This window comes from Erpetoichthys calabaricus, chromosome 6 (assembly GCF_900747795.2).
Source record: "Erpetoichthys calabaricus chromosome 6, fErpCal1.3, whole genome shotgun sequence".
NCBI lineage: Eukaryota > Metazoa > Chordata > Cladistia > Polypteriformes > Polypteridae > Erpetoichthys > Erpetoichthys calabaricus.
The window spans coordinates 83,259,642-83,281,227 of NC_041399.2; the positions used below are offsets into that span (position 1 = coordinate 83,259,642).

Genomic DNA, 21,586 nt, shown 5'->3' on the forward strand with positions numbered 1-21,586 from the left:
AGAATGCCATTCATATTGTGTTTTAATTATGGCAATCTTCTTTCATTCTCTTTCACTTCTTATCATCCTGAAAAGTGATGCTATGAGTGGATGTCCCATCAACAATAAGGCATCAATTGTCAGATGTTTGTGATAATATTCTGAAATTGTCACTGCTTGTGTGTATTATGATACATTTCAGAGTACCCAGTGAGTCTGGGGCTGACCAAGGGCAGTTAATATCTAGGAATAGAATTCTTTGTACTTCAAGAAGATTATTAGTTTGAAAATGTAATGTATGTATAGGCATGTAATATATTGATTGATTCCTGGGAAGAAGTACATTATTTGCTGTTATATTATCTGTAAGAGCAAAACCATTATTCACTATGGCAGGCACCATATTTTTAACTAATCTACTACTGGTTAGCTCTGCTGCCTCGTGGATTCAGTACCTTATGTTTGAATCCAGGACTCAGTTGTTGTCTGAGCAGAATCTGAATCTATCCCCCATGTCTCTGTAGGTTTTCCTCCAAGTAGTCCAGTTCCCAACTACATTCTCAGACCTCTATATAAGGTGAGTTTGTTAATCTAAGCCAGGGGTGCCCAACTCCAGTCCTGGAGGGCCGCAGTGGCTGCAGGTTTTCATGCTAACCCTTTTCTTATTTAGTGATCTGTTTTGGCTGCTAATTAACTTCTTTTGAATTAATTTTAACTGACTTGGTTTTTAGGACATGTTTCCCTGAATTTCTTCATCGTTCCTCTGAATTGCTTCATTTCTTTCCTTAAATGGCACCCAAACAGAAGTGAAATGTGGAGTGAGTGAGCCAACAGAAGACCAACTAAGTCAGGGCCTCAAACTCCAACCAATTTCACTCCAACCAGTTGCTTAATGAGGTGCTGAGTCTTGTCGTTAATTAAACTCGTTCTTTAATTCCATGGCTTGTTGCTGCTCTCGTTGTGCAATAGCTGACATTTCCGAAATTTTGGATTTTTCTCTTTTTTTTAAGAGCAGATCAGCATTCCTAAGACCTTCACCTATTTTCAGATATTGTATGATGGTCACAGTTTGCTGGTCCTGTTTTGGCTCATTTTGTATCTCATTATTGTTTGGCTGCTAATTAAGCAAAAAAGAAACAATTGAAGGGTCTTCAAGAGCAAGTCAATTAAAATGAATTCAAAAGAAGTTAATTAGCAGCAAAAACAGGTCACTAATTAAGAAAAGGGTTAGAATGAAAACCTGCAGCCCTGTGGCCCTCCAGGACTGGAGGTGGGCACCCCTGATCTAAGCTATCCCTATATGAGCTTTGCGATGACCTGATGTCCTGTCCATGGCTTGATCCTGCCTTGAGGCTGTACAGATAGGCCACAAACCCCTGTGACCGCGAACAGGACTAAATGGCTTTGAGAATGATAAGAATTTTTGTACAGTACAAGCATTCTTAACTAATATATCATGCGGCACTGAGATTTTCTTTTTTTGGCCAAAAAGAAAAATCTAAATTGAATACATTAATGTTGTGCTGCAGACTAATAATACAAATGTTAGATTCTTAAAGTAAATATTACAGACTGACAACAACCAGGGTCCTAAGGAAGTGTTATGAACAGGAAGTGGTTAAAAATTTTGGATTACTATACAGTTTAATACAGAGAACTCTTCTTAAACAAAATGATCCAAAATTTTGAGATTGTTCTTTTCACAAAGGAATACAACAGTAGTTTGATACAATGCCATTCCAAAGGTGATTGGTGTATAAATTGACCATTTATTGATTCTCAGCTCCCAGATTTAAATTATAAAATCTGTGAAGTACCTTATTTAAAGATGATTTTTTTCACAATTTAAATTGATTGTAAAAAAAAAATCACTTGGTGTACTAAATTATTTCCTGTTGATAGTTCAAATCGATTTCTAAAGCCAGTGCAACTGAAGGAATGCCCAATAAGTCTATTGTTTAATGGAGGTTCTCATTTTTTTTGCGTCTTATTATTTCACAGTTAGAAAGAAAGAAAGAAAGAAAGAAAGAAAGAAAGAAAGAAAGAAAGAAAGAAAGAAAGAAAGAAAGAAAGAAACTCCCCCTGTTTTGCGGTTTTACAGCCAGGGTCTGGCGAGCTGACGTCGTGACAAGGAGTTCTTAATGAATCCCAGATTTTTTTTTCTTCCGAAATTCCGTTTCGGCGCAGCAGTCATCTAATCCAAGTCATCTGCGGAGTTGCAGAATCGCCCGCACATCCTGCGCTTTGCACTCCTTGGACATCTTCACCTTTCCCCCTTTAACAAACGGACACCAGAGGGATCAGACAGATGTGCAAAACACGTGGTTCGGCAGCAAGTAAAGCCCGCAGACTTGGAACTTCCTTTCTCGTTTGAAATGTTTGTGGTTTTCTGATTATAGCCAGTGGAGTCCGAGAAGACGCACTGGGAGAAAGACGCTCCGAAACAACGACCACAGCGCAGTAGCCAGAGCTTCTCCCACAGCAGTGAGACAGACGGCCGTCTTCGGACTGTATGGACTGGGCTTTAAACTGCTAGCGCGAGAGACGGCGGTGCAACTGGGCAGGCGAATCAGAACATCTTGCGAGAAGCGGGAGATGCGATAGAGAGCTTTGCTTTGTAACTTTATTTCTAGAGGCTGTTCTCCGGTACCACGATGAAAGGTACGTGTTGTGGGTGACTTTCTTTATTACGGTGCGTATGGATAACTATTATTGGCACCGTTATAAATCTGAAACATTCAAAATGTTACTGTGATTCAACGTGAAAAAAACGTTTACATTTCTAGACTTAAAAATCCATTATTTATTCAGGCAAAATCAGATGATTAACATTTGGATAATTTAAAACATGTAACAAATAAATCTTCAAAATCGAGATAAACGAAACATAATTATGGCTTTTTGTAGAAGAAATAATGTGCACCATTTGGAATGTCTAATCATTTTACGTGTATATTTGTATTAAAGATGGGGAAACTGTATTAATAAGTTCGAAAAGTCAGCAACAGCTGCGATTTGAATGTATCAGTCATTATGCTACATAATGTCGCTGACACAAATTTTTAGGAAGTCATTGCACACTGGAGAGATTCCGAAGGACTGGAAAATGGCAAATATCATCCTATTATACTGTATAAAAAGGGTGACAAGGCAGATCCAATCAACTATAAGCCAGTATAGCTTAACATGCATCACGGGAAAATTAATGGAAGGAAATATTAAGGATAAGATTGAGCAACACCTGGCAAGGACAGGAGTTATTAGGAACAGTCAACATGGGTTCAAAAGAGGGAGGTCGTGTTTTACTAACATGCTGGAATTCTACGAGGAGCATATGATATTATTTATCTGGACTTTCAAAAAGCATTTGATAAGGTGCCACATGAGAGGTTGGGCATCACATTAAAAGAAGTGGGGGTTCAGTGTGATGTTTTTAGATGGGTGCAGAATTCTCGTCTAGAGTGTTCTAATGTTCTAATAAGGACAAACGCCAGAATTTCAGTGGCAAAGATGAGTTCAACAAGAGAAGGATGCTAAGACACGAAATTCGAGGAAGACAGAAATGAGCAGGATAGAAGGGAATCAAGAGGCTCAAAGAGTTGGTGCAAACAGCACTTTGATTACCGTCTGTACACATCTGTTCACAGCTACTTTTACAGTTAGCACAAAGGCAGGTTTAGTGACTCCCTCAGTGTCACACATTGAGGCAGAGTCCAGAATTAAACTGACAGCCTTATTAGACAAAGTCAAGTTCTTTCACCAGCACACTACACTGCCTGCCAACATCTTATAGATTGGCAAACAAGATACGTGGGGGGGGGTAGATGGGTTTGGGAGAAAGGCGTTTGAATATCAATCCTGCCCTTAACAATTGGCCAGACACATTTTAAGATTCAAGAATGGCAAATCATATCAGGGTAGATTTGGAAATCTACAGTAAATTAGAACTGAAGGCCATATGCTAACTAACACTAAGACCAATGTCAAGTGAAAACAAGGAAAGTACGTGGACATCAGGTGACCTGGACACTGTGGAGGCCTGGACCCTGCTGTTTGAGCACATCATTGAAATTCATTGCTTCAGCTTAAGTTTTATTCAGGCCTTTACGGTGCATATAGGGTCAAATGGCTAAATAATAGCATCACATTTTAATGTGAATTTTACTGTCCAAAGGCAATATTGTCTTTAGTGGGGGATGTTTTTAGGTATTTAAATTTGCTAGTAATTCCTAAGAAGAACAGAAGTTGCCTCCAACTTTGAATAGGGGCCAGGAGGCTTCAGAAGACGTGAACAGTGCATTTGACATACCATACAGCTCACAATAGTCCTGCCTTAGCTTTATGGCTTACTGCAGAAAGGATGGTGTTATTAATAGGCCGATGGATGCATGGACAAATAAAGTTTATACTACTTCATTATTGTTTTAGCCTTTCAACAGTGTTGTGATGTGCATAGTTTGTGGTATTTTCTGATCTGTTATAGAGGAATTATATATCACTGTGCACCATTTTTTGTGAAATGTTTGCATTTAATGAGCACACTTTTATGGAACTATACATTTTAAAAGACAAAAGTTTGGACTATGTAATGCACTTATTTTTTTACTCTGCTGTTCTCCACTGTGAATCTATTGAAAGCTTGGTGAGCTTTGTGTAAGGTTACATTCAAGACTAAGTGACCTAACAGGAAATACAGTAAAGCAGATTGCAATGATAACTTACATGCCAATGATTTATGTCAAAAAGTTGATTCATCTAATGTGATTTATTATGTCCCATGGTTTCTGTCAGAAGCCTAACATGAGCCACACACAGAAATTTTCACAGCACATGATAAGTAAGATTTCATGACAGTGTCTAAGGGTTTTGGCATGGTGTATATAGTGCCTTTCACTCATGATGTGGGCACAGCTTAGTACTGGACAACATTTAAGTGAAGGACATCACTTAACAGCCTAGAAGGGGTTCAGCTTTGGCAAAAATACTCACATACAGAAATGCCAGTTATACCGAGTGACGGATACTTTATAAACAAAGAGTTTCAAACTTTAAATTCTATGCAGAATATTTTGTAAAAACAAGGAAATGTTGCTGTAGGAGACCTTAGTAATATTTTGTAAGTTAAAAAACAATAGTAGGTGCTCAAAACATTAAATGGTGATGCCGGTGAGTGGCTCAGGCCTTACATGATTCTTCCAAACATACGATGTGGTGTGCACACCTAGTGACAGCTATGTACCTCATGCATGCATCTGCTCCTTGTTCAAGTGTGCCAGAAATGGCGAAATGCTTGTATTGCCTGCACATCTGCTAGTGATTAAATGCCAGTGGAAGTCAAACTGGGTTGTGAAATTTTTTTGGCATCATTTCACAGTCCCATTGTGGCCTCACGGTAAAACCTTTGTTATTATAGGACATCTGACAACTCAACTTTATATTTCAAACACGAGTGACTTTCTGAAGTGTAATATGTGCAGTTTTTTTAATAGGCTGCATATCCCAAAAAGCAACACTGAGTACTCTGCCTCCAGCATCAGCTGATCTTTCCTTTTTGAATTTAGTGTTTGTTACAGGAACCGCAAAACTGCTTTACAAAACAATGCAGAATTTTGCAATATGACAGTGTGAGAGCATTCCACTGTCAGAATGAGTATTATTGTCTGTTATATACAGAACAACCTGCACTTTTTGTCTGTTTTGGAAAATAAGCAGAAGCAATTCCTGCTATGTCATTTAGTTTTCATTCAGGACTTTGTAATATTTTTTGGCAACTTTTTGCATATTTCAGATGTTTTTTCCATTCATCTATTAAGAAAGAAATAGAAATACAAATTGAAAATAACCAATCAAAAATTAGTTTAATGGAATTATTATAAAGTTAAAATCTTTAAGCAGTTATAAACTTTCCTCATTTCTTTGGGAAGAAGACATAAAAAGTTAGATATGCTAGAAAAATATTTTAGTTATCTGAAACATGTTCAACTGCGGTGGGTTGGTTCCTGCCTTGTGCCCTCCTGCAGACCCCCGTGACCCTGTGTTCAGATTCAGCGGGTTGGTAAATGGATGGATGGAAACATGTTCAAGCATAATAATATTATAAAAATCTGCAAATATCAATGCTTAAACCGTTCAAGGGAAGCAACAGACTGACAATCTGCTAAGCTGTGGACTCAAATCTCTTCTTAATGTGCTGTCACCTTAAAATTATCTATCTATCTATCTATCTATCTATCTATCTATCTATCTATCTATCTATCTATCTATCTATCTATCTATCTATCTATCTATCTATCTATCTATCTATCTATCTATCTATCTATCTATCTATCTATCTATCTATCTATCTATCTATCTATCTATCTATCTATACTGCCTTTTTACTTCTGCTTTTTCATGTTTCTTCTCTTCTATTTCCCTTCTCTTTATTCCATTATTATGTCTCTCTCACCCCTGCACTGTCTGTTTTCTTTTCTTCTTGCCCCTGTTATCTCCGTCTCTCTCTCTCTCTTTCCTGTTCCTTATTTATTTCCTTCTTTTCTCTTTTTCCCTGCTGCCTACAGCTCACTCTCTTTTATCACATTGAGAAGTCCTATTTGGAAAATCTGATCACATTGTGGATATGTTTATTTTTTGATATTCATTGCTTGCTAAATTATCTTTTTATGTCATTATTTGTCATTCTCTGGCAGTGAAAATCCTTCTTCCTAGTAATCTGTAGGTTTCTTGTAATGCATTTTTCATTTTTAATGCTTTTGCTATACATTTTTTATAGTTTCAAATCCATCTTTTTTCTTAAATTCCCTAGCTGCTTATTTGATCAGATTATTTTTACACACTGGCGGTATAGGGTTCAGCACTACTGCCTCACAGATCCAGTGTCCCATGCCATTTTGAGTTTGCACGTTCTTTGTCATGAGTTTTGCACAGGTACTCCCGTTTTCCTCCCACATGCCCAATGGTGTGCTTGTTAGACTAATGAGCAATTCTAAATTAACTCTGTGTGGACATAAGCACGAGAGGGTCCTGTAATGGACTGGTGTCCTGTCCTGTCCAGATCTGAATCCTGCCTTGTGCCTGATATACCTGGGATAGGCTTTAAACCTCTGCATCCCCGAGTTGGATTAGGATTAAATAACAATGAAGATTGGAGAAAATTATTTTACCATACTCTAGTTGAAATATCCCTTTGTCTGTTTTGTGTTACAATTTCCATATCCAGATTTCTCTAAATATAAATGGGCTCTTTCAGTGCTTTTTTACACATATATACAGTGTCATAGATTCATGTCAACTGAAATTTATTTTCATGTACTACATGCCTTTTATACAAGTTAAAATTATAAAACTGTCAATTTAATTCTCAAAATAACATTCAATAAAAGCACAAACCATCCTACAGTAAAACAGAAAAAAATAACATTAAACATGCATATAGAATAGCATGTATAGCAATATAACATTCTCTTTAAATTATAAGCTTTAGAATAAAACAAAAGTATCATTTGGAACTGAAAGCAAATACACAATAGTTTAGGAAACAAAGAAGATATTTTTAAAAATGTAAAGTAAAATGATTAAACCAAATAAAACATTAAAGAAGTGCTAGAATTTAGGTACCATATGGCAAGCTGACCTTCAGCAGTTCTTATCTGGGCTCCACATATCCTTTTCTTTCACTTTTATTCCAGTATGTTTTTCCTTATTGTCCTCCTGTTACTTTTTCTGCTGTTCTTTCTTTCTTCTGTGTCATCTCCTTTTCCCACACTTCAAAACAGATCTTTTATTCTCTTCCCCTCATTAATTGCTTTTCAATTTTTCCCAATTTTCCCTTTTCTTCTGCTTTGGTAAAAGACATGACAGTTTCCCCCTCCTTCAGTGATGCAAAATTTCCTTTCTTGTTCCATCCTGAGTATTCACTGTCTTAGCCTCCATTTCTCCCTCAGCTTCATCCCTTTCTTAATGTCAGTTGCCCTTTCCTGTTTCTCTTTTGTCCTTTTCTACTGTACGTGTTTCTGTTTTCTCTCATTTTTTTCAGTTTTCTTTGCATTCTTTACGTTTCTCCATTTCAGTGCCATTTTCTTCAGTTTCTAGCCCTCCTTCTCTTCTTATTCACTTTCATTTTTTCCATTTTTTCTTTTCCTCTCTACTTTCTTTATCTTCTCTTTCTTTCTCTCATTGTATCATTTCTGTCTCCTGCTCACATTTCTCTATTTGATATTTTTCTTATCTGCTGTGTTTTCTTTAAACTCTTCTTAAACCATTAAACCAGCAAGGTGGCACAGTGAAAAGCACAGCTATCTCATAGTAAAAGAGGGAAATTAAAAGTATTGAAAGTAGGGTGGCACAGTGAGTAACGCTGCTATCTCACAACCCCTGGAGACTGAGTTTGACCGCTGTCCAGGGTACTGTCTGCATGAAGCTTACATGTTCTTCCTATGTCTGCAAGGATTTTTCCTCTTCCTAAATCCCAGAGATGTACAGATTAAATGAATTAGAAACTCTAAACAGTTTCCGAATGCACAAGTGTGCCACATACCTTCACTTTATTCACAGTTGGTTTATCTTTGTTGGGTGGCCAGTGAAGAGGGTCATTATTGTTTCTATAAATTCTTACAGCATATCACTGTATATTGCTAAAATGTTGGATTGTAAATTATGAGGTTGCTTGTTAGTTGCTGGGTGACACATTGGTCCACTCATTTGAATTCTATCTCAGTAATTGTTGTTATGGAGTTTGCACACGTTCCCAATATTCACTTGGGCTTTCCAGTATCCCAAAGACTGTGTGTGGGAATGTGACATGGTCGTGAATGTGCTCTGCAGGGAAGTGGTGTATTTATCTCACTGCTCCAGTAGATGCTACCTTACAGCAACTATGAAAACTGGACTAAACAAATTTAGAAGATTGATGGATGGACTAAAATATACCCAGTGCACTCCCTTGTGTAGTTTATTTTGCTTTGAGTTGCACTTTTGCTTGTCTTATGATGCAATTCAAAATAAAAGGAACTAAAAATGGGTAAACTGATGGACTGTCTTGTTCCTTAAACCACTTATTTTATCAGTAAGGGGAAGCGGTTAGAAGCGCAGGATAAAGTGCATTTCTTTTGACTTCACTTTTAGTGCAACTAAATAAGTGGGGGTGCTAAAGACATTACTTTTGTAGACTTAAGGTGGGCGACTGTATTTATTGCCAGAAGCAGTTTGCTGCTTTGTAGTGCTAAAGATCTTTGCCTTCAGAAAGACATTAAAAGAAAATCTCTGCTAGGCTGTTTTTATTCCAACTCCAGCCTCATTACAAAGCACATTGTGGGTTTCTTTTACCATGTTTTGCTTGTCTGTTGTTTCTTTAGGCAAAGGTTTTATTTAATGTTCTTTTATAAAAGTCACCTCCCAAAATGCAAAAAATCCAAATGTAATTATAGACTGTTGTTCTGTGAAGTGTTGTATGAGACATTTTATGAATCCTTCTTTTGTTCTGATTGCAACACACATGTCCTCCTAAAGGTGCACGTCCAGGTGTGTTTCAGGTTTGGAAATCCATCTGCAGAATATTAAGGAGCAACGGAACTTGCCACAATAACAGATAAACTCAGTATGTCAATACATGCTATTTAAGATACAGCCCATTAAATGCATTTTAATATTTAAAACCTCACTTTCTGGACTTCATATTTGATTATACTCTCCAGCCTTACTGTACTCTTTATTGTGTGCACCACATCTTTCCTTTGGCTCTTCCTTGCTGCATCTGGATATAATTTGCCTGCTACTCATGAAACGGAGTGTGCGTTTAGCTCCGCCACACAAGTTCATAAGCTAAGTAGAAGTCCCAGAGTATATTTGTTTCATTGAGAAAGATGTTGCGTGCCAAATAAGGAGGTCAGAATCTTTATCTCAAAATTATTTAGACTTGTATCAAGAGAAAAATAAAGAGAAAACAGTTTATTATGAAGTCACAGTAAGTAAAGCGTGCAGAAATGTCCAAAACATCTTGTGAAATGTTGTTTTATATTGTTAGTTGTTCAGAGTGTAATGTACAGGTGTGCACTGAATGCATGAGTTACAATATCAGCAGTGGGAAGATGAGACATTCTTGTGGGTATGAGGAGCATGGTGGAGGTGGGAGCAGGAATCACCTCCTCCATTCTGTGTGTTCAGTTTTTGGGGAGCGAAACACTTTAGTGTTCTATCTTTTACTAGCTGAAATACCCCGGGAGGAAAATAAAGTGTTTTTTTTTTAAATTGTTTGAGAAAAATATAATTAAAAAACACAATTTTAAAAATAAAAATAAATTAACAAACAATGAAGACTCACTAATGTGCTTATCTTGCGGTCTTGTGTGTATGTTATCATCCAGCTGATGCTCAGAAAAGGCCAACTCTGTTTAATTTCAAAAGCAATGGGGCGCGGTTCTGCTCAAACATAAAGAATGGTGGCAGTCACCTCCAGTTCGCCCTCTGGTGGTTGTTCCAAGTGTCAACTGGATGATAACATGCATACAAGTCCGGTAGATCGACCCCTACCCTACCCAGAAGGGGGTGGGTTAGGGTTGATTTCACCCTACAGTATTTTTAGTCGACCAATGAGAAATACGTGTACCAAGTTTCATGGAAATCGCTCCAGCCGTTTGGAAGTGATACACACACACATACATTGGCTTATATATATATAGATTAGCACACTACTGTATTTTATTAACTAACATGTATCTAGTCAACAAATTTATTTACTTCCTCTTGAAGTACATTGTGCAACCAAAAAATAATCATGTTTCTATACAAGTGCCTTTAAATAGTAACCATTTAAATTGTATTCACAATAGTACCTTGCGGCTGTAAACACTATCCCAAGTCATATTGAAATGTAATATAATTCTCTCTATATAGTATACACTCCCTTGGCAAATTATTAGGCACACCTGTACACCAGCTTATCAATGCAATTAGCTTATCAGCCAATTATGTGGCAGCAGGACAAAGCATACAGTTATGGAGATACTGTCCAAGAGCGTCAGTTAATTCTCACTTCAGACACCAGAATGGGAAAAAAATGTGATCTCAGTGACTGTGACTGTGGCATGATTGTTGGTGCCAGATGGGCTGGTGTGAAAGTTTCTGTACCTGCTGCTCTCCAGGAATTTTTATGTATAGCAGTCTAGAGTTTACTCAGAATGGTGCAAAAAGCCAAAAATTTCCAGTGCAGTTGGAAACACCCTGTTAATAAGAAAGTTTAGAAGTGAATGTTCAGACTGATTCGAGCTCACAGAAAGACTATGGTACCTCATATAACACACTCTGCACAACTGTGGTGAGAAGAAAATGATCTTGAACCTTTGCGGCGGATGGGCTACAACAGCAGAAGGCCACATCTACTTCCACTCCTGTCAGCCAAGAGCAGAAAGCTGAGGCTTCAGTGGCCAAAGACTCACAAAAACAGTCTGGTCTGATGAATCATGATTTCTGCTGAGACACACAGATGGTACACCAACAGCATAAATCCATGCACCCAACTTGCCTTGTGTCAACGGGTCAGTCTGGTGGTGGTGGTATAATGGTGTGGGGAATGTTTTCTTGGCACACTTTGGACCTGTTAATATCAATCAATCATTTCTTGAATGCCATGACCTCTTTCAGCATTGTAGCTGACCACGTGCATCCCTTCATGGCTTCAATTTTACTCATCTTCTAATGGCTACTTCCAGCATGATAATGCACCATGTCTCAAAGCAAAAGTCATCTCAAACTGCTTTCATGAACATGACAAAGATTTCAGTGGCCTTCCCAGTCAGCAGATCTGAATCCAACAGACGGAGGTGCTAAAATAGGAGATCCGCAGCATGAATGTTTAGCTGACAAATCTGCAGAATTTGCATGATGCACTCATGCCAGCAGTTTCCAACATCTTGTGGAATCCATGTCATGAAGAATTAAGGCTGTTTTGATAGTAAAAGAGGACCCTACCAAGTATAAGTATAGCGTTCCTAAGAATTTGTTCAATGGGTATATAAATCAGGCAAGGCAGCTGAAGTGAGTATTGGAGGATCACACACCGTCTAGTTCCCAACCAACTAGGCCACAAACACTGGCTATCTAAGGGTAAACTTTCTTATACTTAACATGAATTATAAACAGCAAATCCGTAACATCCTATTTTATACCCCTATCTTTTTTTGCTTATTCCATATATTCTGTGCAAGAGTACTTTACATCCCAGAGATCTGTGTCTTAGGTTAATTCCCGATACAGCATTCGCTATGTTTGAGTGAGTGTTGGTATATGCATAAGTGCATAAGTAAGTGTGCCCAGTAGTGGACTGGATCCACATCCACGATTGGTTCCTCCTTTGCATATGATGATGCTATTCCTTATGACCCTAAATTAAATAACCATTCATGTAAAATAAATAGATGACAGAATTATTATTGTGTCATACATACATGTCAGTACCCTGCAGGAAACAACAGACTGGTATTTCATTAAAGGAGGAAATATGATTTGCTTTCACTGGTGTAAGAGTAGTGACATTGAATCAAAGCACCTCTTATACTGATCAATGATTTTAAGAATTCTTGGGTTTTCATTTTCATTATGAATGTTTCAGGGTAAGGATGCAAAGATATACTCTATTACCAGTTTAGACTTAGAAATCCATCCATCCATTTTCCAACCCGCTGAATCCTAACACAGGGTCACGGGGGTCTGCTGGAGCCAATCCCAGCCAACACCGGGCACAAGGCAGGAACCAATCCCAGGCAGGGTGTCAACCCACCGTAGGACACACACAAACACACCCACACACCAAGCACACACTAGGGCCAATTTAGAATTGCCAATCCACCTAACCGTCATGTCTTTGGACTGTGGGAGGAAACCGGAGCGCCCGGAGGAAACCCACACAGACACGGGGAGAACATGCAAACTCCACGCAGGGAGGACCCGGGAAGTGAACCCAGGTCCCCAGGTCTCCCAACTGCGAGGCAGCAGCGCTACCCACTGCGCCACTGTGCTGCCCTAGACTTAGAAATATATATGTTATTTAGTTCACACTGAGTGTTATATCTGTGGTGGGTTGGCGCCCTGCCCAGGGATTTGTTCCTGCCTTGCACCCTGTGTTGGCTGGGATTGGCTCCAGCAGACCCCCGTGACTCTGTGTTAGGATATAGCAGGTTGGACAATGACTGACTGACTGACTGAGTGAATTATAATGCCCCCCCCCAAAATTCAAATCCAGAGCCTGAGCGTTCCCCACCCAGTAGGAGAGCTAAACGTTTTGGTAGCATCCAATCTGACTTTGACATCTGTAAAGCAACAATTCTTTCAGAGGTCTGTTTCTTATTTCTGATAATGGAGACTGTGACTGTAAAATACTAAACAGGAATATGTTGTACATATTGAGTAATTCATTTCAGCAGCTTTAATTCTTTCTGACAATGACAGGATTCTATTTTAGTAATTCAAAAGATCCTAAAGCACCCTGGAAAGTCAACAGTATTTTGATAAGGCTAACAAAGTTTGTGCAGTTTTTAAACCTAAAAATGTAAATTTAATGAGATAATGAAAGGTGACTATTCCAGTTTAGACATGTGCTTGATGATGTTAACAGAAAATATTATACATGAGTCTTTAAAGATTCAGATGTCATCTCTTAGCTGTAACAAATGATGAAGTAAACAGTTTGTGACAGAGATACAGAACAGCATGTCATTTGTGGACAAATAACCCTTAAATTTTGAGCTTGCACTCTGAATTCTGTAAACTTGGTGTCTGATATTTAGGCAAATAAAGAGCAGCTAAATAACTATGTTAAAGGAAGAGAAAAAGAGGTCTTGTACCATGACCTATAGCAATTATGTCTGTCATTGTATGTTTGTACAAACTGAGGGATTAGAATAGAACATAATAGTCAGGGCTGAATCCACACCATGCACTTCTAATGTTGCAAATATGATCTTTAATTAGTACTGTTATAATCATTTTTTTTCATTAATTTTTGTGCTCTTCCTGTGGAGCTTTGGGGCTTTTACATAAGGAGTCTGTTTACCCAAGGAATCTGATTCTGATATATATTTCCTTCTAGGACAATGTTTTAGGAAAGTTGAAAAATTTTAGCATTTATTCTGTCATGCCATTTTGTTTTGTTAAGGACTCCACAATATTGGAATGTAATGCATGGCACGTGACATTATTAGCAAAACTGTACAAAGGTCATTGTGTGCATTCCTGGATCCTTTGATATTTGGATAAAGAATACCAATGTGTGATTCTTTGAGGGTTTATTATTTTCTTGGTTAAAACACGATTTTTGGCATAAATACGTTTGATTTCTGTTAAGTGTTTTGAATTTGGCAAAAGATTTAGTTTGACTTTTCAATAATGATCTTGGTTCAATTTAGTGACTATATCTCATCTCTTCATAGTTTTCATTAAAAATCTCACTGCCTCTATCTAAGTCAGTACAAGTACAAAATCAAAAAACTGCATATTAGGATTAATGAGAGCATTCATGGAATATGACTTGAATTTCAATGGTACCAGGACTAAATATGAAATCTATCATTCTTATGAAGCAATATTTTATGGCCAATAAATATAACTAAAATGAAAGTATTGTGAGACATCAGTATCTATTTTCTAAATTGTCTTATTCTGTTTGTGTTCAAAATTGAACCAACAACTTTCCAGTCATGAACATTTGTGCACCCATTTTTTGTATATTTTTCATCCACACTTCTGGAATGATTGTGAGGCATTTACAAAACAATCGATATATACAGGAACTTTGTAACAAAGTCATTATTAACTTCTGTAATAGATGTTTTGTCTGCAAACAAGTCATGTATCAGTTCCATTGATTAATTTTAAGTAATCAAAACCAAGGTAATTGAAATGAATTGTAATCGTAATAGGGACTGACTATAAATTTAGAAGCTGTGGTTGGAGTCAAATTGTATTCTTCAGATAAAACTGAAGGAGGTATTATTATCCAATAGGGGACTGGTAACATAAGTACATTTTTCCTATAATGTAGTCAATAAATTCCAGCCTGGCCAAGAATGAGGTGAGCTGCCCTTTTTAGAGCACATAATCGTATCAAGAATGAACCAAAGTTCTGCTCACAGCACTTCCTTCTGGGTATCATTTGTCCCTTCCTATGTGTTGCTATGCCGTGCGTATTGTGCTGCAGTCTTGTGATGGAGGGGCAGGGCACATGTACTGGGTAAGTTTGGATGTTGCTTTTGTGGTTTACGTCAAGTGGGATTGAAACTAGGCCTTGTACAGTGACATGCACGCTAACATAAGAAATTTGACAGACAAGAGGAGCAGGGCCAACTTAACAGCATTATAGGCCTCTGGGCAAAGCAGTGCACTGGGGTCCCTACCTGCACAACAACTCAATATGTCACAACATAGTTAGGTTAGCATGGGGCCACCGGGCAACTGCCCAGTGTGCCCTTGCGTTAAGACAGCCCTGGAGAAGAGACCATCCAGTCCATTTAACTTGCTTGTTTAACTAATAGCTGAGCTATCCTAATATCTTATCCAGATATTTCTTAAAGGTTGTCAAGGATTCTGCTTTAATTACATGGCCTCATAGTCCATATTACTAACCGAGAATGCTAAACCGGATGATGGACGCAGGCACATCCGGCCATGGGCCGTAGCTGCAAAAAGACGTACTGCGCAGGCGCAAGGAAGGGCCGCGAGAGGCGGATGAGGGGCCACGAGAGGCGGACAAGACCACAGAAAAAAGGAGTGAGCAAAGAAACAAGAGGACAAAGAAATGAGACGCCGCAAGCACAGAAAAAGGGAAAACGCAAAGAAAAATGTAGTCAAAGGCAGGCACCGCACGAAACCCATTGCACACGAAACTAGCACACAAAAAAAAGAAGACGCTCGCGCACAACGGCAAGGCTCCCCCCCCCCCTACAGGCACCGGACGGGATACACACCAAGAGGGGGATTTAACAAGCCCCTGGAACACAAAAAAAAAGAACACAAAACCACCCCACACACCCTACAAGCAACGGACGGGACACACACAAAGAGGGGTATTCAACAAGCCCCTGGAACACAAAACGAAAGAAGACGCGCGCGCAACAACAATCCTCACCCACCCCCCCCCCCCCCCAAATCAATAAGAAGTGACACCCAAAGCCACATATCTAAAGGAAACGTCCATATTAAACATACGTCATCTCAACACCTTCACACTAGGCAGCATAGGTGGATCTCATTAAAATAAAGCACTATTAACCGTTCAACTGGAGAAAAGGCTCCATATTAACAGTGAGTGCGATCCTCCTTATTACTTATACATATTTCGCACGCTGAGGAACAAACAAGTCATGCATACACGGTCACGGGTACAAAACGATTCGGATCGGATAACGGGACCAAACATACGAACACGAATGAAACCAAAACAATACACGGCGGCGCATACAACGCGCTTCGGAAAATACGTGAGAAAAAATGTCTCGGATCAAAAAATTCAAAGCTCGAGTAACCCCGTTACAGAGACGTGCCCAAATGAACAGACACATTGAACGTAGATGCATACAGTACGCGTCTCAAAGTGCTGCATCGAAACAAGCACGATTTCAAAAGAAAGAGCTCGCGACTCAGACATACAAAAAAGGGAGCAAAGCAACGCGCATATGACCTGCCAGAAAACAAGCAAGCGGGACTCAAAAAGCAGAAAGCTCAACTGACCGAAATACAAAACCGGACAAGGCACGATACAAACAATGCACGACGTAGAGTGAAACGGACTTTGCGCAAAGCGGAGGCGAATCAATTAAAAATCAAAAATAGCGCGTCACAAATAATGGACATGCAACAACGCGGCACTCAAACGCCACAAGCAAAACATGCCCGTCGCAGACATCAACGCCAGACGTCTGATAAACGCTTACGCCAGTTGGCTGACAACGCTTTCAATAATGAGTCCACTATTGAGGAAAATTCATTGGGATTAATGAATGTCATTTGCAATCATTGTCATTCACTTAACTTCACAGAAGAAACAACTGGCAATACAAATAATGAATTTACACGTTGTTGTCAAAAGGGGCAGATTAGAAAGCCTCCTTTACATTCATATCCTGAATATCTACAGAAGCTTCTAACTAACGATGTGCCTGAAAGTAAAAACTTTATGAACTGCATTAGATCCTACAATAGTTCATTTGCTTTTGCATCTACCGGAGAACATAACAGGACACCAAAAGGCAATGGCCCATACTGCTTTCGCATATGTGGTTAACACAACGCACTATATTATGTCCAAAAAATATTACTGTTAATCACATTATTAAACAGGTCATTTCATTACTTCCTGGAGAGACACGGCTCTTTCTAAGCTCTGACAAAGTTGACTCTGATGACGACAATGAACATCTGAATTTACCCTTAGAATATTTGAACACCATTAACCCGGACGGATGACCACAACACAACCTTACCCTTAAAAACGGAACAATAATCATGCTATTAGGAAACCTTAACACTAAACAGGGTTTATGCAATGGCACACGGTTAGTCGTCAACACCATAACACACGATGTTATTCAAGCAACAGTTCTTTCTGATTCACATGTTAACAATACTGTTCTCATTCTTGGAATTGACCTTATGAGTTCTGACCTGGAATTACCTTTTACATTGAAACACCGACAGTTCCCCATTAAACCTGCATTTGCCATGACCATCAACAAATCACAAGGACAAACCATGGACAAAGTTTGAATCTGCCTCTCTGAACCCGTTTTTGGACATGGACATCTTTATGTTGCCTTCTCATGTGTTCGACGTTCATCTCACATTAAACTTAAAGTTAAAAATGATCCATGCCAAGGAAGACTCATTCAAAGTCAAGACACCATCTTTACTACTAATGTTGATACAGAGAAATATTCCAATAAAATATTACTCTATGCCAAACACTCTATTTTGTATTTATATAGGCATCATCCAAACCTGCACACTATTCTATATCTAATTCATACATCTCACTCTTTATCATGCCCCAACGCCAGGGGTTGGCGAGCGAAGCGAGCAGGGGGCGGAGCCCCCTAGTTTGTCTAGAATTCATCAATCTTTACAGAATTAAACCTCCTAACCACATAGTGGTTCTGCTTATTGGATTTAAAATTTGCATAAATGATTTTTATTTTTTTATTTACTATCACGCCAGCTTTTTCAGTTTTCACTATAATCGCCAATACTGTATTAAATTCATGCTTGTGGCCAGATGCAGTTTATAGATTTGCCACTCTTGCCTGCGGGAGAGTTAATGCTGGGGGCAATGTGGTGAACGCTCCTGCTCATGTTGGTGCAGTGAGCTGCAGTGTGTCTGACCGACAACAGTTGATGCAGACATCCATATCTGTCAAGGGTTTTTGACGTTTCTTTTATTCTTTGTGTAGTTGTACACATGGTAGTTTCTTTGATAATCACGCCTGCTATTCTGTACGCCATCCTTTTCCCATTATTTTTAGCAAAGGTCCTTAATGTTGCCCATTAGTACTATTTCACAAAGCTCATCAAGTTTATGATATGTAGCAGACCTAGAAGGTCTTATAGGATTATCCTGGCAATTTTGTTATATTCTGTTTATTCGGTATAAAGTGCCATTACATGAGAATTCTCTGAGGAGACATTGTGTCTGCTTGGCAAAATGATCTTTGAAGTAATAGAAAAGCTGAATTGCATACTTTCATTTTTAGAGTAAGAAAAACTGTTTCTATGACATAATTCAGTGATTAAATGTACTGTAAATTGCAGCGGTCTATTAGCAGAATTCTATCAACAGTATTTTATAACTCAAAGAAAAGAAAAAGCTGAAATCATCCATTTTAAATTAATGTCAGCTGCCCATATGATGTTAGATAATTTCACTTTCATTCCATGACTGAGACATATTTCTTTTTTTCAAAGAGCTCTTGAAAGTTATCACCATAGTGCTTGTACATGACGACCTCAATACAAATTTTCTCATTTACCTTACAGGCAATATATTTATTACCCATTTGTTGTCTTCATTTAGTTTTTTCGGCATGAGACAGATCCAGATGCTTTTTAAAGTAGAGAGTTTTTAGCCTGCTGTTTTGGGGGAATCTTTCACAATATGCTGCCACACAGTTGCTCCAGTTTGTTCAGCTCTGGTGGTTTGAGGGAGACATATCGGCAGACATGAACTGAGTGCTGATGATCCTATTTGAAACTTTATCAGGTTAGGCCAAGAAGTGGCTTTTGTGCCAAGATTTCCTTAAGAGCAAGAGCTGTGACACCTGTCAATTTCAAAATGGTGACTAACACGACAGGATGGACATGGTGTAAGAAGCCACTTGACAGTCTCTGTTTCTTTCACCCTGTGAAATAAAGAAAACTCTGTTTGCCAAATGTAAGATTGTGATCAGGATAAGCATTATCTCAATTTTGCATAGGAGAAAGTAGAAAAAATAAATGAAAATGAATAAAGATCTAATAAAAATTAAGATAGTCCTTAGTACAAAGTCAGCCTTCCTGATCAACGTATTAAGTCTATTGGCATCTTGTGTTCCCATGCTGTTGTAATTGCAGATTGATTGAACACATGTAGAACTTGGCGAGTGATGCCATGGGCCTAAGCTTCCTCAGGACATGGAACTCACTCTGAATGTTTTTGCATATGCCTGTAGTTTTGGCAGTCCAATCCAGATATCTGTCCAGTTGCATGCTGAGGTACTTAATTTCCATGGCCAACTAATCTTTCCAAGATGAAGGCCAGTTGTCGAGGACACCTTGCTCTTTCAAAACTCCCCCACTTTTTCCTTGGCTTTGGTAAAGTTGAGCTGCAGAAGGTTCAGCTCACTCCACATAAGACCTCTGTATTCTTCATACTGTCCACAATTTATATGCTCCATGATTTCAAAGTTGTCTGGGAATTTTTCAGGTGGCATGTATTATAAATGTATTTTTTTCTGGGATGTATGCTGTGAAAAGCAAGAGAAACCTTGGGATTGAGGATGAGACATTGCTGCAACAGCTGGTATTATTGCTTCATAACATTTGGATCAGTTGTCTCGTTCTGAGATTGGGTTCTGTGTCTAATTTGCTTGATGTTCATAAATGTTTGCCCTAGCAGTAATGTCAAATCACATTACTTAATTGGCTTAATATAAAAGTGTGTGGCTTAATTTGTATCTAATCAGGGTGTGGTCCAGCCTTGTGTATTTTGCTGCTTAGTAAATTTATCCATAAATGTTGTAACTGAGTTGCCATCAAGCCGTGCACTGCAGTTCCTATTGATGATATCCAGGGTGCCCTGCAAGATGAAATACCTCCTTCTGGGAAGACCGGCAACACCAACACATCCCTCAGCAACCTTCAGGGTGGAGTCATGGAAGGTCTCCCACATCACATTAGGATTGGTGGTCGCACCCAAGTCTGCAAGTTCCTGACACAAACTGCATGCATACTCATTAGAAACACCATGATTGGAGTCCAGCCAGATCCAGCCTCATTCTCCTAGTAGGTGGTAGCCTACTGGACCTAAGCCGAATCTTCAGAGTAGCAACAACAAATCTGTGATCAGAATTCACAAACTGGGCACTTCTGTAGACCCTGCAGTTCTGTAGGAGCCCCCTTCACTGCACAACCAGTACTGGAGTACCAAGCTCAGAGCCCAGTGGTCTGCAGTCCCTGAATTTTTGCAAAGTCAAGGAATATGAAGACACTTTCACCACAGTCTCCAGACCCATGGGGACGACACAATCCTCATAGTCAGCCCTGTCGATGCCAATGGTTGCACTAAAGTCACCCATGACCAGAGGAGTATCATCTCACGGGCACCCATCAACCACCGAGCGCAGTTGCAAATAAAATGTCTCCCTCACTAAGACATCACTCACTTTGATTGGAGCATACACTGACACAACAGACAAGGCACCCTGAAAGTGTCTTAATCTGACTCTAATAATATCTTTGTTGAAAGGAGTGACATCAGACACTATCAGAAGGAGCCGATCCACCACAGCAACTGCTACTCTCCAAGTATGACAGCCATTAGAGCGACCAGACCAATCAAAGGTGTACCCGCCTACAGAGATCTGGCTACTCCCAGGTCTGTGCACCTCAGACAGTGCCACCACTGAAAGGCAGGGTTTTGGAAGTTCCTCTGACAGTAGAGGAAGATGATCATCATGCCAGAGAGACAAGATGGTTCACCCACCTACCCCATGGGCTGCTTCAAATTGGGTCCCGAGTGCTGCCATGTAGTGGGCGACACCTCAGCGCCACACCAGTTCTGATCCCCAACAGGCCTGACCCCATTGGCTCTCCGATGGTTTTGATTCTTCCGGGGATTATGCTCCTGAGGAACTGAAGCATTACATAAATCCAAATTTGTTTCTGGGAGAGTCGCAGTAAAGGTGAGTAATGGAATGGTCCTTACAGATGCTGCTGCAGTTGTGGTCTGCTGGACTGGCTACATTGAGCAGCTGTTTAAAGCTGATCTTTTGGCTAGGATGTTGTACATCTCTGGCTCCACAGTTCTTGAGGCTGATCCTCCAATTAGCTGTGAACCACCCAGTCTCACTCATATCGAACAGGTGGTGAACCA

The 21,586-nt window shown here is 39.2% G+C and overlaps 1 protein-coding gene across 1 annotated transcript in view; it reads left to right on the top strand.

Moving 5' to 3' along the window:
- The first annotated feature begins 2,117 nt into the window (after window positions 1-2,117).
- Window positions 2,118-21,586, top strand: part of colec12 (collectin sub-family member 12) — a 209,844-nt gene continuing 190,375 nt past the window's right edge. The window contains exon 1 of the mRNA XM_028803778.2: window positions 2,118-2,640. Coding sequence (XP_028659611.1) covers window positions 2,634-2,640 — 7 coding nt within the window. The 5' untranslated portion in view covers window positions 2,118-2,633. The remainder of the gene's footprint in view (window positions 2,641-21,586) is intronic.